Genomic DNA, 18,080 nt, shown 5'->3' on the forward strand with positions numbered 1-18,080 from the left:
CTTTAGCCAAAAGTTTATACATATAATTAAGACAAATGTCGTTATGAAGACAAGAACATCTTACTTTATATAAGAATTGCCCCTGCTGGGTCAGACCAGTGGTCCATCGTGCTCACGCTAACTACTAAGATATATTACATAAATGCATTAACAAATACTGTAACTATGTTTTCAGCAACTTCTTGAAATGTACACAATCGGCACAGAGTCGCAAGTTCCCTGTTAATACATTCCACATTTTCACATTAGCCCTCGTCACAGCATAGTGCACTCCCAATTCCCTAGTCACCGTCAATCTCATCCCACCCTCGGACCTCAACATTCTTCCTGGGCGATATATTTCCAGTAATGTTTGAAAATACACTGGGGCTATCTGATATAAAACTTAGGGCTCCTTTTACTAAGCTGTGCTAGCGGTTTTAGCGCATGCTGAAATGCCGCATGCAGTAGACGCTAACGCCACCATTGAGCTGGCGTTAGTTTTTGGCGCGTAGTGCGGGGGCAGCACGCGCTAATCTGCAGCACATGCTAAAAACACTACCGCAGCTTAGTAAAAGGAGCCCTTAATGTACTATGGATAACACCTTATATTGCACTCTGCTGTACCAGAAGCCAGTGTAACTGTTTCAAAACAGGTGTAATATGGGTTATTCTAGAGACCTACTATATTCAAAATTTGAGAAGCATATGGTATTTCACTCACATATTTATCAACAGATCTATGCTAGACACATAACACGGTCTACCTGGTAAGCAGAATCCACAGGGGAACAGGGAAGTTGTTGCAAAGCTTCAAAAAATTACTTTCTATCCCCGAGGATATTCTAGAGACCCCAGTAATCAGCCTCATGGCTGAATTCAACAGCAATTGTAATGCCTTACATTGTGTCTTCGTTATTCCGAGATAAAGCGAGTTGCAACAATCTAATCTTACACTACTGATCTGAAATCATAGGGTGCCAACATAGATTTCAGCCTGTGCAAAATATGTAGCTGAGCATATCCTCCTTGAATGGTCTTCAAAATTTGTTTTCCCATTGTTAGGGCAGTATCCAAGCAAACCCCCAGAACCACCATCTCGTTCTTCACATTTACTTGGACACCCATCACATTCAAAGACTCAGGAAATATTCCATTCCTGTCCCAACTCACAATCATAATGTTATTTTATGTACATGATATATGTATTATATTGATATATGATATGATGTTTTAATACATTGATTGTCCTTACAGTTGTTTGACTTTGTGACCCTTCTCCACTCCTTTTTTGGCATGTTATTCCATTCTTTTTTTTTAATACTTATTATTTATTGAAATTTTCAATATATTACAAAAAACTAACATTTTTGCTAAAGAAATACAGCCGGAATAAATGTTAAAACATCACATTTATAAACAGATATGAAAATAAAATTCTCGCTTCCTTAGACCTCAAAAAAATGAAGGGGAGTAAGGGCAGTTATTATTAAGAAGTTAAACACAAAGGAAAAAGAACTACGGTAATCAATAAAAGGCTATAACATACTCTGCATTATATTAAATTTCCGCTAAACAACAGCAATTTTCTTTAGCTCCAGAAATGATTTTAGCTGCTCCAGCTGAAAAAATATATATTTAAACTGGGAAAATTTTACTACGCATTTACAAGGGTACGCCAGTAAAAAGGATGCCCCAAGTGCCTTGTTCTGTCTCAAGGACAAAAATTGTTTCCTTTTTTCCTGAGTAACCTTAGTTACATCCAGGAATACCCATATCTTTTTACCATAAAACAGTTCTTTTGATAAACGGAAATAGAGTTTCATAAAGGAATCCAAGTCCTGTTGGAAAATAAATGAAATCAGAAGCGTCACTCTCAATGAGGAGTCAGAAATAGACTCTTCCAAAATAGCTGATATGTTGTTAACATTCCTTTGGATTAATTCCCTCCATTGTTTCCCGCGCTCTAGTGGATTGTGGAAGATAATATATTTTATTTAATAGAGGAATATTGTCTGGTGAATATTTTAAAACTTCCACCAAATATCTCTTGAACATCTCATATGATGAAATCCCGGGTACTTTGGGGAAATTCAAAATTCTGGCATTAAGTCTGTGGTTAAAGTTCTCAATATTTTATATTTTTCTTTGAAGCATAGTATTATCTATAATCGCAGCTACTTTAAAGGCTTGTAAGGCTTGAACTTCTGATTGCACATTTACTATAGAGTTTTTCATTTCTGTATTAGAATGTTCCAAGGCTCTTGAAATATTGTCGATTTTACCAGCCAAAGTTTTTACCTCCTCTGATGTCTTCAAAGCAGCCTCTGATGTTTTAACTGCAGCTTTATCCAATTTCTGGAGCATTTGCCAAATTGCTGCTAAAGTCACCTTGTTGGAGGGGTTCCTCTCCCCAATGTTAATTCCCATCGGCAGAAGCTCATCTGCCCCAGCTGCTTCCTCTACTGGAACTCCAGGCGCGTCCTCAGCAACACTGGTAGTTCCCGCCTCCAGGGCATTTGAATCCGATGGACAAGGAGGTGGTTCCGTTTGCGGTGGTGAAAGAGAGATTTCATGCCCCTGTGAGGTAAGGCCTTCTTTACCTTTCCCCAAAGCGGGGCTAGTTCCGCCAGTCCCAATGCAGATACCAGGCAATAATTGCTCAATCGTCTGCTGTCTAATAGGTGGTATCGGCGTCGAGGAAGAAGGCGCCTTAACCAAACCTTTCCTTTTGTGCGGCATAATTGCTCTAGGAAAAAAAACGCTAACAGCCATGAGAGCTCGATCTCAAAGCTCGGTCAATGCCGCCATTTTGGCCACTCCCCCCATGTTATTCCATTCTACACCTATGCCTCAGTATACCAGACTGGATGAACATGTTCGAGTGCAATTTCAACTATACAGCCTATGAAGAATTCATCAGTGAAAAAGGTGGATCCATTGTTACAATGCCAGTTGTTTTATTTGATATATTTTATTACTTACTTATACAAAGGAAGTTATTTGTATTCTGTTATTTAAATCACCTGGAGCAAAGGGAAAACAATTCAGAAATGTGATTAAATGCATATTTCTTTGTTGCTTATTGCTGAAACATGGTCTTCCCTGGCAAAAAATAAATAAATTAAGTTTACCTGTAATTCTGGTTTCTCCTTGCAGAGAGGGTATTTCGTTTTCATGCTGCTGATTAACACCATCTCTTGAGGTCTTAAAAAAGAAACATCAGTGTTAATGGCAAAAGCAATTTGTCAGTACATGCAGCTCTTTACAAAGTTGGAGAAGTCCCACATAATAGTCTCACAAGTGGATTCTGACACAGAGCCTAAAAAAGCTTTAATGAAAGGCGAGAGAAAAGTCAACAGCACAGAACTGTCCTGGAATAAAATGTCCTAGTTAGAAAGTAGCCTATCTGAGCATATGCCTATAAATATTTGCAAGTTATTGCACGTGTGCCAGAGGGAGAAAAAACATAATTCCTCAACAAGATGGAAAAATTATGTACTGCCAAGTTGATAAAATGACAATCTTAGTGATGGCAGCCTTACGAGCTGTCACATTAGGATGGAACCTTTAGCTGCTGCCCATCAAAACATATTAAATATCATGTATGTGAATATTGCAACTTAAGTAATGAGCTGCCCCATTTTGGAAAAGGGACTAAAAAATGTGGAACTAATGAGTTTTTATAGATTACTATGTTGTCAGGTCAAATGTGGAAATATGCAACATTTCTCTCTTCTTTACATATTTTTTCATACACAAATGAAGCAAACATATTCATGGTGGTATAGGACAGTGTTTTTCAACCTTTTTACACCTATGGACCAGCAGAAATAAAAGAATTATTCTGTGGACCAGCGTTGGTCCATGGACCGGCGGTTGAAGAACACTGGACTAAGTCATGGGCCAGACCCCGCCCATCTCTACCCAATCTCCACCCAGACCTCGCCCCCATAATAGTACTAATTGCACCTTGCACGTCCGGTGCCTCATCTGAAAGCCTTCCCTCTGATGTTGCAATGTCAGAAAGAAGGCTTCCGGTTCAGGCACAGGATGCCCGTAGGAGCCACTGCCCTTGGCTTTGTGCACTGAATCAGTTAGGAAGAGGGAGCTGGCTCGAAGATAACACCGCATCGATTGCACCGTGGACCGGCGGTTGAAGAACACTGTTTTGGGGCATGATGCACGTGCTGGCCCTGTGGACCAGCAGGAAATTTCTGTGGACCGGTGGTTGAAGAACACTGGTACAGGACATAGGCAGAAGCTGGTCAATCATGGTATATGAGTGCTCAGGGAGTTACCATGCTTCAAGTGGATCAACACCTCTCCACCTCAGAGTTTACACTGTATACTTTCTTATTTGCACGTGTGTGTCAGATCTACATGAAAGAGGAGTCACCATCAGTTCTGAGCTCCCCTGGGAGAACGGTATAGAAATTTTTTCAGACTGCCCTGGGGGTTGGTAGTACATGCCGATCTTTGTTTCCGTTCCTTTTGTCCCCGGAATTTTGGCCCTTAGAGACTCTACCTTATTTTTCGTTTCTGGCGTGTTCTCTCCAGTAGACTCAATTCCTTCTTTGATGTATAGGGCAATACCCCCACCTTTTTGACCTACTCTGTCTTTGAAGTATAGCTTGTATCTCGGTAGCACAGTGTCCCAGGTGTTTTCCTAGTTCCACCATGTTTACCCTCACTATATTCTCTTTTCCCATCTCCACCAACACATTCTCTATCCCTGTTCCCCAGCTCCAATCCCCAGCACATTCTCCTCCAACTCTATTCCAGCTAATCCTAATCCCTATCTTCATCCAATCTACAGCAGTCAGTCTTCACCATCCTGTTTCTGCTTCCAACCCATTGAAGCTGTCTCTCTTCCAAGTTTTTTCAATCCTTCTTTTTTAAAGAAAGGGTGGTAGATGCATGGAACAGTCTCCCAGAAGAGGTGGTGGGGACAGAGACTGTGTCTGAATTCAAAAGGGCCTGGGATAGGCACGTGGGATCTCTCGGAGAGAGAAAGAAATAATGGTTACTGCGGATGGGCAGACTAGATGGATCATTTGGCCTTTATCTGCCATCATGTTTATATTTGCTCCACAGGCTTGCTGCCAGTGCTGTCTCTGTTTTCTTCTGGCACCACATGATTCTTAGCAAGTCTGAGCTGCTCTGTAACCAATCTCCCATACTGATCTCAATGAGAATGGTGAAGATAGAAAACAGAACTACTATGAATATAGCGTCTGTAACAAGTCTCTAGGGGCCAGATGCTCTAAAATCACTGTTAAAATCCTATATGGCGCTGTGGTGCCAGTAAATAGTCTGCTTTGAAAACGGCAATCAATACTGAAACAATTTCGTATGCAAATGAGTTTTGTGAAGGTCCGCCATAAACCTATCTGATCGGTCATTGGAGAAAGTGACTGACAACATGCAGAGTCATCAGGGGACATTGTACATTTGTGCCCATTAAAAAGAAAAGTCATGTCAGAACCCTTTCCACCCCCCCAACTTTAAATTGAAGATCAGCAGCAGAGATGTCCATTCCATCCTGCTGCCAAGGCCCCCTGCAAACCTCCACTGGTCCAGTGAATTACCTTAAGTAACAAGTTTAGACAAGAAAAATTTTTTTATTGGCATTTATTATCCGCTATAATAAAACCCTTAGCGCACAAGCATTCTTCAAACTCCGTACGTCCATGCTTTGTGCCTCTGTGTCTCCGCATGCGCAGTACACCACCGAGCAAGGAAGCCGAAACTGTGTGATCCTAGAACTAGAAGTCTTTTCACAGGCGAACAGACAAACTGGAAAAGTCTGTCTTCAGCTCCCTCCTTCCGCCTAACTCGCATTCAGTCCTTCCCCTCATTTACCCGCATGAGAAAGAGAGCACAAAAATAAGGTGGGCGGTTTCCAACAGTCTCTCCCTCCACTCCCCCCAAGGTATTGAGGGCTACGGTATCCTGCAAAACTTATTCAGCTCCCCCAGAGGTGGCCTGTGAGGAGCTGCACCTGGTTCTGCACTTACCTATCCTGCACAGCAGCAGCAGCCGCCCCACACCTCTAGCTCAGCACATCTCTCCCGTCCCTGGCTGCCTTCACCACGTGTTCACTAAACATAAGTGTCTCAGCGCACGATATCAACATCAGAGTTGGCGGCGGTGGCTAGAGGGGCAGGGAGAGAGACAAACAGACAAGGGGCCAGGGAGAGAGACAGACAGGCAGAGTGCCACAGAGAGAGACAGAAAGGCAGGCAGGGGGCCACGGAGAGAGGCAGAAAGGCAGGCAGACAGGCAGGGGGGCCACGGAGAGAGACAGAAAGGCAGGCAAGGGGCCATGGAGAGACAGAAAGAAACAGACAGGGGGGCCATGGAGAGAGACAGAAAGAAAGATAGACAAAGAGCCATGGAGAGAGACAGAAAGAAGAAAGCCTCAGCGCCCCATTTTGCTCAAAGTCTACACATCTATTCTAGCACCCATTAATATAACGGGCTTAAACACTAGCATAATATATTATACTAGGTTAAGAACAAAGTAACTCTTAGATAGGGGATCCTATATATGATCCATGAAAGCCCCTACCTAAAAGAAGTTTTCAGCATATCCAAAGTATTCATTGTGGTGATAGTGTCCGAGGATCTAAAGGCGAAAAAACAATGCGACATGGTGGTGGCTGCTGCCAGAAGGATGCTGGGTTGTATAAAGAGAGGCGTAACCAGTAGAAGAATGAAGGTGTTGATGCCCCTGTACAGGTCATTGGTGAGGCCCATCTTGGAGTATTGTATTCAATTTTGGAGACCGTATCTGGTGAAGGACACAAAAAGAATTGAAGCAGTCCAGTGGAGGGCGACAAAAATGATAGGAGGTTTGCGCCAAAAGATGTATGAGGAAAGACTGGAAGCCCTGAATATGTACACCTTATAGGAAAACAGGGACAGGGGAGACTGGAATTTAGTTTATTTTCTATATTTTATTTTTAATTCTAATTTTTAATTTTAATTTAATTTACTCACTCAATATTTGTTGGGATGTACATATCTAGTCTCCATCTCTATCTTTCCTATCTGAATATGTTTAATGGATTTTAGTTTTATTATTTTAATTATTATATCTTTACTATTTAATAATTGTTTTCTCAGGTACTTTAGCTAGATTGTGAGCCTTTGGGACAGTTAGGGAACTTCCAAGAACCTAATTTTTATTTTATTGTAACACGTTCTGAGCTTCTGGGGAGGACGGGCTATAAAAATGAACAAATAAATAAATATGATTAAGATGTTCAAATACAGTGGTGCCTCGCATAACGGACGCCTCGCACAGCGAACGCTGCGCACAACGGACTTCAGGTCTTGCTTCCCACAACGAACTTCGTTTCACACAACGAAGTCACCCGAGCTGCATCCTTCCGCGCAGTGTGCGTGACGCTACCGGTTACCCTCCTCCTCTTCCATCAACCAAATGGGAAGTTACATCATGAGGGGAGAGGAAGGAGGAAGGAAGCCGTTGGCAGCATACGCACTGTTAGAGCCCCGTGGCTTGTGTTAAAGTTGTTTACAGACTTCAACAGCAGCGGGAGAAAGCAGTCGCCGGCCCTGTTTCGACGATCGAGGGGGGGCCCTGTTTCACCGATTGAGGGGGGGTGCCTGGTGTTGCCGATCACTGCGGGGAGGGGGCGGGCTTTGGCAGAGGTGGGAGAAAGCAGTAAATGAGTGGAAGTTGGCAGGCCTGGGGATGGAAGGGCAGTCGAAATACGGTATGTTGGAGCAGGGGATGAGAGGGAGGGAGAGAAGGGGAAATATTGGACAAGGGCAGAAGGGATGCTAAATCATAGGGTGATAGGCAGAGAGAACAACAGGAAAAAGAGTGGAAGCAATCTTGAACCCTGAGGGTGAGGGAAGAGAGAGGTGGTGAGATGATTGATCATGGGGAGAGGGACAAAAGGGAATAGAGATGGGATAGGAAGATAGTGGAAGTAAAAGGACAGGGAGATGTCAGGAGAGGAGATTATGGGCTACAAGAATGGAGGGAGGAGATATGCAGGAAATTGTGAAATTGTGGGACCGACCAAGGGACGGGGGTGGCAAGGACATGAATGAAAGGAAGATAACTTCTAGCCCCTCACCGCTGCTGCTTTCCCGCTTGTGCCTGATGCTGACGGCACAAGTTCTTCCCACTTCCATCATCTGCCTTCTTCTCTCCCTCCCTCCATCCCAGGCAATTCACTGAGAGGGGCAGGATAACTGATGGCACTGCGCTTAACTGCCCTCTCTCACTGTAAAATTAGACTCTACTTAGTCTGTCTTTAAATTTAAAAAATGTGTGTTGTTTTAAAAAACAATTATGTTTTTAGATGTATCTAAATAAAAATAATAACAAAAAATTTATCTTTTTTTATGTCATCTTAGCATATTTTATGCTACAGAACGAATTTTTTTTTTTTTAACATGTATTGTTATGGGAAAACGCGTTTCACATAACGAACTTTTCGCATAACAAACTTGCTCCTGGAACCAATTAAGTTCGTTGTGTGAGGCACCACTGTACTTGAAAGGTATTAACGAAGAACAAAATCTTTTCCCAGAGAAAGGAAAATGGTAAAACCAGAGGAGATAATTTGAGGTTGAGGGGTGGTAGACTCAAGAGCAAGGTAAGGAAATTCTTCTTTATGGAGAGGGTGGTGGATGCCTGGAATGCACTCCCGAGAGAGGAGGTGGAGATGAAGATGGTGACGGAGTTCAAAAAAGCGAGGCCTGAACACAGAGAATCTAGAATCAGAAAATAATAGTAAATATTGAAGAACTAAGGCCAGTACTGGGCAGACTTGCATGGTCTGTGTCTGTATATGGCCATTTGGTGGATGATGGGCTGGGGAGGGCTTCAATGGCTGGATTGGTGTAGATGGGTTGGAGTGAGCTTTAACAGAGACTTCAGTAGTTAGAACCTAAGAACAGTACTGGGCAGAGCTTTGGATTCTTGCACAGAAATAACTAAGAAAAAACCCAATAAATTTTTAGATTGAATCAGGTTGAGCAGACTGGATGGACCATTCGGGTCTTTATCTGCCATCATCTACTAGGTTACTATGGTTATCCTAAAGAGCAGACAATTGGGGGTTCTCAAGAATAACAAATGGAAACCACTATTGGAGACATACTCATGCCAAAGAAATTAGAACTTACCCTTCTAAAAGATGAGCATTCCAAGGAGTGGGAATTGTATTTTGGTGATGGTGCTGCAGCCATACTAGAAACACAAAAGGGAAACAAAAAAGGGGTTCAAACAGTGAGGTAAAAGTACAAGCTCTCCCACCTGCAACTACAAAAAATAAATAAAATATACACCCACACACCACACATCCACCATCACCACTTCCTAAATAAAGAAGAAGAGAGGGGAAAAGGGGTCAGAAGAAGGGTGTGCAAAGGAGAATTTGGATTCTTTTTATTCGCTTTTCTAAATCCAAACCAAATCTAACCACAAGGCAAATTACATTTCAGGTAGGTATTCTCCTTCTTCGGCACGCTTATAATCTTAATAGCTAGATTTATTAACTTGCATTTTACATTATCACATTAATGCTATTTAAGTTCATTAGTAGTAAATAGGCTTCACTGATAATAATGAGGCAAATGTTAAATACCATATTAAATGCCAATAATGTATATTAACGCATATTAGTAAATCTAACCCTAAAGTTGCCTCTGAGGCAATAGTAATGTGAACTGTTCTACCCAGACATGTGTATTAGCAGAAGCAAGAAATGAACCCTGACTTTTTAAAGTCAGTTCATTGTAGGGTCGGAGCTGAAGGAAACCATCCAGTATTTTGTTGAGACATCTGTTCAGGGCCCTGACTTCTAGGATTGGGCAGGATCCTCTCATACATTTTTTGTGTTCAAGAATACTTAGAATAAAATCCCTGGCCTCTTTCCCCAGGTAGAAAAAGTTTGACCTGTGTTAACCTGTAAGAGAGAAGAAAGTCCCCTTTGAAGTATTTCCTGATACTGAGAGCTTAATTTTGATAATAGGTAGTTTAGAAGCTGGTCTGCCAAATTAAAACAATACCTTAACTGGACTATTTTGAGAACTCACACATCTAGGGTTACAAGGGGCCATCTACCTGAAAAAAAATTAGCCTCCTTTCTACAAGTAAGCTATTTTTTAACAGATATAGACATTAAGACTATGTTCTCGTGAAGACAGTTAAAAACACATCCCTGGTTTTGACTGTGACTTAGATTGAGACTTCTTGACAAGAGGGAGAAACTGGAGATTAGAAAAAAATAGGAAGGTGAATACTATTATTCTTATAAGTATAGGTATCACCATTGCCTTTTGTACTGATCTCCTGGAAAAGGAGGCTGAGTTGGAAATGGGCCTGGAAAATGTTTTAAGGGTATCACTAGACTGCTTGATGAGAATAGCTGCATCTTGCAGCATATCTCAGGAAATTCTCTCCACAGCACACTGTGTCAGTAAGCTTTTCCTGCCCATCTTGTCCAAGGTCTGAGGCCCACAGCTAGATGTGGCTGTAGGCACCAATCTCTATGTCAGAAGATCTCAATGACATTCTAAAAATATTTTAAGTTGCTTGTACTATATTCTCTACACTCCTTCCCTCTGGCTACTTATGAGTGTAATTTATTGGCCATGTCAATAAATGAGTGTAATTTATTGGCCTTTTGTTGCCATTGACAATACTGTGTACTATATTCTGCATTTCCATGAAGAACCAATAAAATATTATATAGAATGAGAGCATAGCATTCTGAAACATGAAACAATATCTTCTCAAAAGATTTCAATGTCCTAGCCTCCCTCCCAGAGGCACTGGGAAGTTAACATTGAATTCTTGGCTCTTTTGAAAGTAGATTCAACCACCATAGAATGGTGAAACTGCTGCTTCTCAAATCTTGGGGCCTCCTGGACTTTCACAGTTTCCTTGGTGACAAGGGGTAGGGGGTGGGGGTGGGGGTCAAGAAATCAGAGGATATCTAATGTTTCTGTCCTAGGATCCTCCTCCATCTCTAACTGAAATGAGATGGCCTGAGCTATCTACCATATAAAATCAATGAAAGAGTTCCTCTGGTAGGGACTTGCATTCCTCATGTGGTGGGAGGAATCTGAAGGTAATTATTCCCATTCTTGGAGTAATCCATCTGGGGTACCTCAGGGTTCCCCACTGTCACCCACTCTATTCAATATTTATATTTCATCCCTAGGACACCTATTGCAAAGTCTGAATTTAAACTTATATATATATATATATGCAGATGATGTTTCTATTTTAATTCCTTTAAATCAGAGGTGTCAAACTCCCTCTTCGAGGGCCGCAATCCAGTCGGATTTCCCCAATGAATATGCATGAGATCTATTAGCATACAATGAAAGAAGTGCATGCAAACAGACTTCATGCATATTCATTGGGGAAATCCTGAAAACCCGACTGGATTGCGGCCCTTGAGGAGGGACTTTGACACCCCTGCTTTAAATGATTTTACTATTGACATTCTAAAACAAGTATCTCATATCATGACCTTGATAGAGCAGTGGACAATCAACTTTAAATTGAAACTTAATACAGAAAAGACCAAACTTTTTCTGGCCAGTATATTTAAGAAAATTGTTGTATTTTTAATCTTTTGTATTTCGCTGATTGTCCAGTCTTCTGTGTAAATCGCCTAGAAATCGTTTGGTTGTGGCGGTATAGAAGAATAAAGTTATGTTATGTTATGTTATGTTACCAGTGGACCTCTAATTTAAGAAACTCTCTGGCTCTTCCTCAGAATCCCAATCACATTCTAACTCAGACTCAAAGAAGAAGTCAGTCATGAAGTCTGAGTTTCTGCCAGTCTGAACTGCTGATAGCATGATCAGGCTTGCTACATCATCAATACACCAAGGATTTCCAGTGACTCAGTAAATCTTCCTTCTCCCAATGCACAGGAAACAGATACTTGTGCAGCTGACCTCAACTCTGAGCCTCCTATGGGCCTCGTTGTCAAAGCATCTATTTCAAACAGGGCACGGGTCTCAAGTATCAGCTGATCACCCCCACAGCATCATGGGTATAAAGAGGGCTCATTCAAAAGCAAAGGTTAAAAAAACCCTAACTTTGTTCAGATGGGGGATTATGTCAAGGAATTGTTGTATGGATGGGAATTTCTGGATGGAGTGGAAATGCAGTGGGAAAAACTGAAAGAAGTAATTGTAAGAGCGACAAACCTTTTTGTGAGGCAAATAAGTAAAAGTAAGAGGAAAAGAAGGCTGCTTTCGCTCTCAAAAGTAGTAGCTGAGAAGGTAGGGCATAAGAGTTAGCTTTCATAACTACAAAAGATCGCAGAAAGAGGAAGACAGGCAAAAATATCTGGAAAAGTTAAGAGAGGCTGGTTGTGTAGTCAGGAAAGCAAAGATGTAAATGGAAGAAAAAATAGCTGACACGGTAAAATGGGGAGACAAGATTTTTTTAGATATATTAATGATAGAAAGAAGTGCAAAAGTGGCATTCTGAAACTCAAAGGTGAGGGGGAGAAATATGGAGAAGCTGATAAAAAAGAGGCTGAATATTTCTGTTCTGTGTTCACGGCTGAAACATCAGGAGCGGGACTGCCAAAAACAAATGTGAATATGGTTGGAGGTTTGTTAGACCCTGATCAATTTTCAGAGGGTTGGTTCATGAGGAGCTAGCTATTATAAAGGTAGACAAAGCAAAGGGGCCAGATGGTGTACATCCAAGGGTGCTGAAGGAACTTAGGGAAGTTCTGGTGGCTCTGCTGAATGTCCTTTTCAATGAGTCTCTAGAGTCAGCAGTGGTACCATAGGACTGGAGAAGTGCAGATGTGGTCCCCAAAGTGGAAGTAAGGAGGAAGTAGAGAATTACAGGCTCTGACGTCTGTGGTAAGCAAATTAATGGATACGCTTTTAAAACAGAGAATGGTAAAGTTTCTGGAATCCTGTGGATTACAGGACCAGAGGCAACTTGGATTCACTAGAGGTAGGTCTTGTCAGACAAATCTAGTCAATTTCTTTGACCGGGTGATCAGAGAATTGGATAGAGGGAATGCACTAGATGTGATAGAGGGATAGATGCGGTAGATGGAAAGAGGGAGTGCGCTAAATGTGGTCTATTTAGATTTTAGCAAAGCCTTTGACAGTGTTCCACACAGATGTCTAATAAATAAACTGAGTGCCCTCGGGATGGGTCCCAAAGTGACGGGCTGGGACAAAAACTGGTTGAGTGGAAGGTGACAGAGGGTATTGATCAAAGAAAAACGCTCTGAGGAAAGGGATGTTACCAGTGGTGGGCCTCTTCTTTTTAACATTTTTATAAGTGATATTACTGAAGGGCTGACAGGTAAGATTTGCCTCTTTGCGGATGATACCAAAATCTGCAATAGAATAGATACCCAGGATAATGTGAAGAAAATGAAGAAAGACCTGGCGAAGCTTGAAGAATGGTCTGAAATTTGGCAGCTAAAATTTAATGCTAAGAAATGCAAAATCATGCATTTGGGCTACAAAATCCCGAGGGAATGGTACAGTTTAGGGGGTGAAGAACCTATGTGCATGGCAGAAGAGCGGGATGGGTGTGATTGTATGTGATGATATTAAGGTGGCCAAACAGGTTGAAAAGGTGATGGTGAAAGCTAGAAGGATGCTAGGATGCATAGGGAGAAGTATGGCCAGTAGGAAAAAGGAGGTATTGATGCCCCTATATAAGACTTTGGTGAGACCTCATTTAGAATATTGTGTCCAATTCTGGAGGCTGCACCTGCAAAAAGATATAAATGGGGTCAACGGGGGAAAACGGAATGTTGATGCCCTTGGATAGTTCTGTGTATTACTGGAACACTCTGTGTTTTTGTTGATGGCTATTGTGTCTTTTTCAATGATGCCTCTGTTTGTATATCTCTTCATTATACCATGCTCGTTTCTCTTGTTGACTCCTTAATAAAAATATTTAAAAAAAAAGGATGGAGTTGGTCCAGAGGAAGGCTACTTCAATGGTGTGTGATCTTCGTCATAAGGCTTATGGGGACAGACTTAAAGTTTCAAGTTTATTAATTTTTAATATGCCGACCATCAACGGTTATCTAGCCGGTTTACAATAAAATGTTAAAATAGGGATAAAAGGTTATGCTTATAAAAGTAAAGTTTTGTTAGAGAGAAGGGAAGTGTACATTAAGGACATGGACGGGACAAACTTGAGAGTGATGATTAAGAGGAAGGAGAGGGGTAAAGTTACATTATTAGAAAAGGAGAAAAAAAAAAAAGATTTCATCTGTATACTTTGGAGGAATGGCAGCAGAGGGGAGATATGATAGAGACATTTAAATACCTAAGTGATTTAAATGCGCCCGAGTCTCTTTCATTTGAAAAGAAACTCTGGAATGAGAGGGCATAGGATGATGTTTAGAGGTGATAGGCTCAGGAGTAATCTAAGGAAATACTTTTTTATAGAAAGGGTGGTAGATACGTGGAAGTCTCCCGGAAGAGGTGGTAGAGACAGAGACTGTGTCTGAATTCAAGAAAGCCTGGGATAGGCATGTGGGATCTCTTACAGAGAGGAAGAGATAATGATTACTGCAGATGGGCAGACTGGATGGACCATTTGGCCTTTATCTGCTATCATGTTTCTATGTTTCCATCCACTCCTTGAACTTCTACATGAATTGCTTCTCAAAAGCTGCCACTAACAAAGGTGGAGGCTTCAAAGAAGGAATGGCTCTATCCTTCTGAATAACTTGGCATAAACTGGAATCCAGGATTGGGTCCATGGATGCTGTAAAACTCTCTCCAAAAACAGAGAATGAGCAGTTCTCAGGTTGAAGAAGCTTCAAGGACCCTGGTGCCCTCAACACCTCTGTGCTCTCATTGCCATGCTGGGACCTTTCAGCCTCTGCCTGATGTTCTGCACTGCAGTCCCTTAGGTTATAAGCAGTGTATAAATACTAAAATAAATACCATTGAAGATGGAGGTTTAATTCTTCCTCCTCTTTGAGTGAGAATCGGACAACAAATACTCCCATGGGCTCTACCAATGCTCACTGTCAAGGGTAACCAAAACATTCTCAATGTCAATGCACCCTCAACTCTTAATGCAGCTTCTGGTTCCAAGCATACCCATATTTTCAATGCCAGTGTTGATGGACCAGTATCATCAATGAAAAGCTTTTTTCTACATTGATCCCTCTCTGACATCCCAGACACTGCAGACCCCATGAATTGGTATTCCAAAAGAATATGGTGTTGTTGCACCAGGAACACATTTTGAAGCTATTGGGAGTCTTTTTTGGGACATATCATCTGGAAAAATAGCAAAGTCAAATAACTCGATGATGACAAAAGTACCCGATCAGGCCCATATGACCCAAGCTGAAATAACATGAAAAAAAGAAATGAAATTTGAAAAAGGATGAAACATCTGACTAATGAAAACACCACATGACAGCGACAGGACTTAAAAAGCTATTTTAAACCAGTAAAATTGAAGCAACCGTGACAAGAGAGGTCTGATCTGCTAGTAAAATTGATTAGACTGAAGAGGCAGGAACTGGTGCACATGATTAGTGAGCCTAGCCAAAGGCTTCTGGAAAAAGTTGCTGAGGTACTGCTTCCAACACCAAACTCCATCAGTGGTACCACCCATATATAAGAATTCACAGTCCTATATGTCCTCAGAGAAAAGGTTAAATTACTAAAAAAAAAAAAAAACCACCCCAGTATGTGGTAAACTCTCAGCACAGTGCTCAGTGTGACATGCCATATGCACATCTCCCATTATTGTTAATGGTACTGGTTTATTTTCTAGATCTCAGCACAACACACAAGAAATTTACACTAAGAAAATGTATATTGCTTATCATCTAAATTAGAATTAGCAGCATGGTAGATTGTCATTAACTTGATGTCACATGGTGTATTGTCATTAGCTCAATTTCAACACAAAGCTGCAATGAATCTGATGATTTTCATAATTCTTTTATACACGAAGGGCCATTGTAAAATATCACTTACCAGTCAAAGCTGAGAGGCCGACTGGTTATCAGATCTATAGAACAGAAATTATAACTTGTGCTATAAATAGATTACATATGCAATAAGAGGGCAATTTTATAACAGGTTATTTAATTTGTGTGTCACATATGTACTTAAGCAACAGCAGTTTTCAAAAGGGAATCAATCTGTATAATTTTCTTTTTATTATCTCACAGAAAGAAGCTGCACACATTAATCCAGTCATTCGGTATAAGTGCATATAGATGATATTCTCTTAGTTCACTAGACAGATGATCTATCACCCCTACAGCATTGCCTCCAAAGATATGGCTCTCTTGTTGAAGAAAAACCATCCGGTTCTTAAACCTTAAAACTGATAACAGATCAAACACCCTCCCTGTCTTTAATCCCAGTTTTCTATGATTCACCGATATCTGCAGTGGAATATATTTTCACTATTATAAAGAGTGATTTTGGACTCTCTGCTTTCTTTCACACACCAAAATTTCCTCAGTTCTGAAATCAGGCTTTGATGCTCTCTAATCCAAAATGTTACATACTCTGTTTCACACTTTGGCCAGTTCTAGATTTAACTACTGTAATCAGGGCTTAATTTGTAGAGAAAAAGGGAAGTGGAACTGTGGAGCTGGGCAAGGGGACAGAGGGCACTGTTCTCTCTAAGCAAAACTCGACAACCAAATCTCCAATCTACTGATTATGACCCCAGACTACAAAACATTCAGAAAATAAAGACCCTACTTTTCAAGAAATTCCTGCAAACGACTTAATACCGCTAGCTCCTTCCCACTCCCAATACCACTTCCTAATACCGTCCCAGTTCCCCAAAGCAACCTCATCCACTCTTTATCTCCTCTAGAAATGACAAGATATCGTCTTCTTGTAATACGTTTTTTGCAATTCTTTTGTAATCTGCCTTGAACCGCAAGGCAATGACGGAATAGAAATCTCTAATGTAATGTAAGCTAAGTAGGAGACTTCCACCTACAGTCCAGCCAATGGGAGGTGCTGTTTCAATATCTCATTTTCAATAGTGATGAACAGGCAAACTCTGCGAGACTCCAGGGAACCTAGAGACTGAAATTATAATATTGAAGCACTACCTCTCACTGGCAGCAATGGAGTTGGAGGACTTCTGCTCATCTTAAAGAAATAGTGATTGAGGGGCAGATGTTCAAAGGAAAACAAACTTGTAAATCCCAGAAAGACCGGTTTTAATCAGCTTATTGTGCTCGTTATTGGGCATCTAATACACAAAGCATCTCAGCAGTGTGGTTTCCCCTTTCGAAGAAGGAGTGAATGAAAACAGTATGCAGATCTATGTAAAAGAGCTTATCAGTAATGAAATGATCTCACCATGGGATGCACAGATGTTTCCGGGTGTTGCACAGAAAGAAGCGAATGCCTGTAATGTCAAAAAATTTACCAGTAGTTATGAGCTGTCATTGATAGGAGCATGAGGGCAACTGCTGCAGCTGGAAGATACATGAATGTGTGGGATGTATGCAAATTTTTTGTAGATATTATATGTTTGGGAAGGAGAGTATATGGATCATTCCATGTTCAGTGGCCTAATTTTAGAAAAGTGCCCCACCTCAGTATCACAGATTTTAATGAAACTTTGTATGCTGAATCTTACATGACTCAAATTAATTTTGATAAAGTTTAAGATTCACCAGTGGAATACTTGTGGAGATATAGCTTTTTGCTTGATACCACACTGCAACCATGTACAGTATCCCTGCAAAATTTTGGCAACTTTTGAGTCTGACTATTTCCTTGGTTATATAAGCAAAACATATGAAACCCAATTTTTGACATTTTTTGAAAAATCACAAAATTTAAAGTGAAACTGTAAAGTAACAAGAGTAGCTTATAAGTTTAAATCACATATTTGAGAACAAAGTCAGGTCACAAAATAATAGACAAAACTTTATAGGAATAGCTTCATTATTACGGGAGCCATTGAAGGTTAAACTTTGAAATTTTTTAGCATGGTCCATTTTTTCGGCCCACTTTGAGGCTTTATATTTCAAAAAATGAAAATCTGCATTAGTTCCATTGACTAGATCATAAAAAGTTAGATAAGATCA

At 40.9% G+C, this 18,080-nt stretch overlaps 1 protein-coding gene across 4 annotated transcripts in view; it reads right to left on the minus strand.

Annotated features, from left to right (window-relative positions):
- The window catches only part of MTM1 (myotubularin 1), a 179,904-nt gene that overhangs the window by 128,725 nt on the left and 33,099 nt on the right, over window positions 1-18,080 (minus strand). For 3 of the 4 annotated variants that reach the window (XM_033943976.1, XM_033943977.1, XM_033943979.1), the window contains exons 2-3: window positions 9,151-9,214; window positions 3,114-3,186 (exon numbers count right to left, since the gene is read on the minus strand). In XM_033943976.1, the coding sequence (XP_033799867.1) occupies window positions 3,114-3,186; window positions 9,151-9,213 (136 nt within the window). In that variant the 5' untranslated portion in view covers window position 9,214. The remainder of the gene's footprint in view (window positions 1-3,113; window positions 3,187-9,150; window positions 9,215-18,080) is intronic. The other variant, XM_033943978.1, reaches the window with a different exon arrangement.

The sequence above is a fragment of the Geotrypetes seraphini genome, chromosome 5 (assembly GCF_902459505.1).
Source record: "Geotrypetes seraphini chromosome 5, aGeoSer1.1, whole genome shotgun sequence".
NCBI lineage: Eukaryota > Metazoa > Chordata > Amphibia > Gymnophiona > Dermophiidae > Geotrypetes > Geotrypetes seraphini.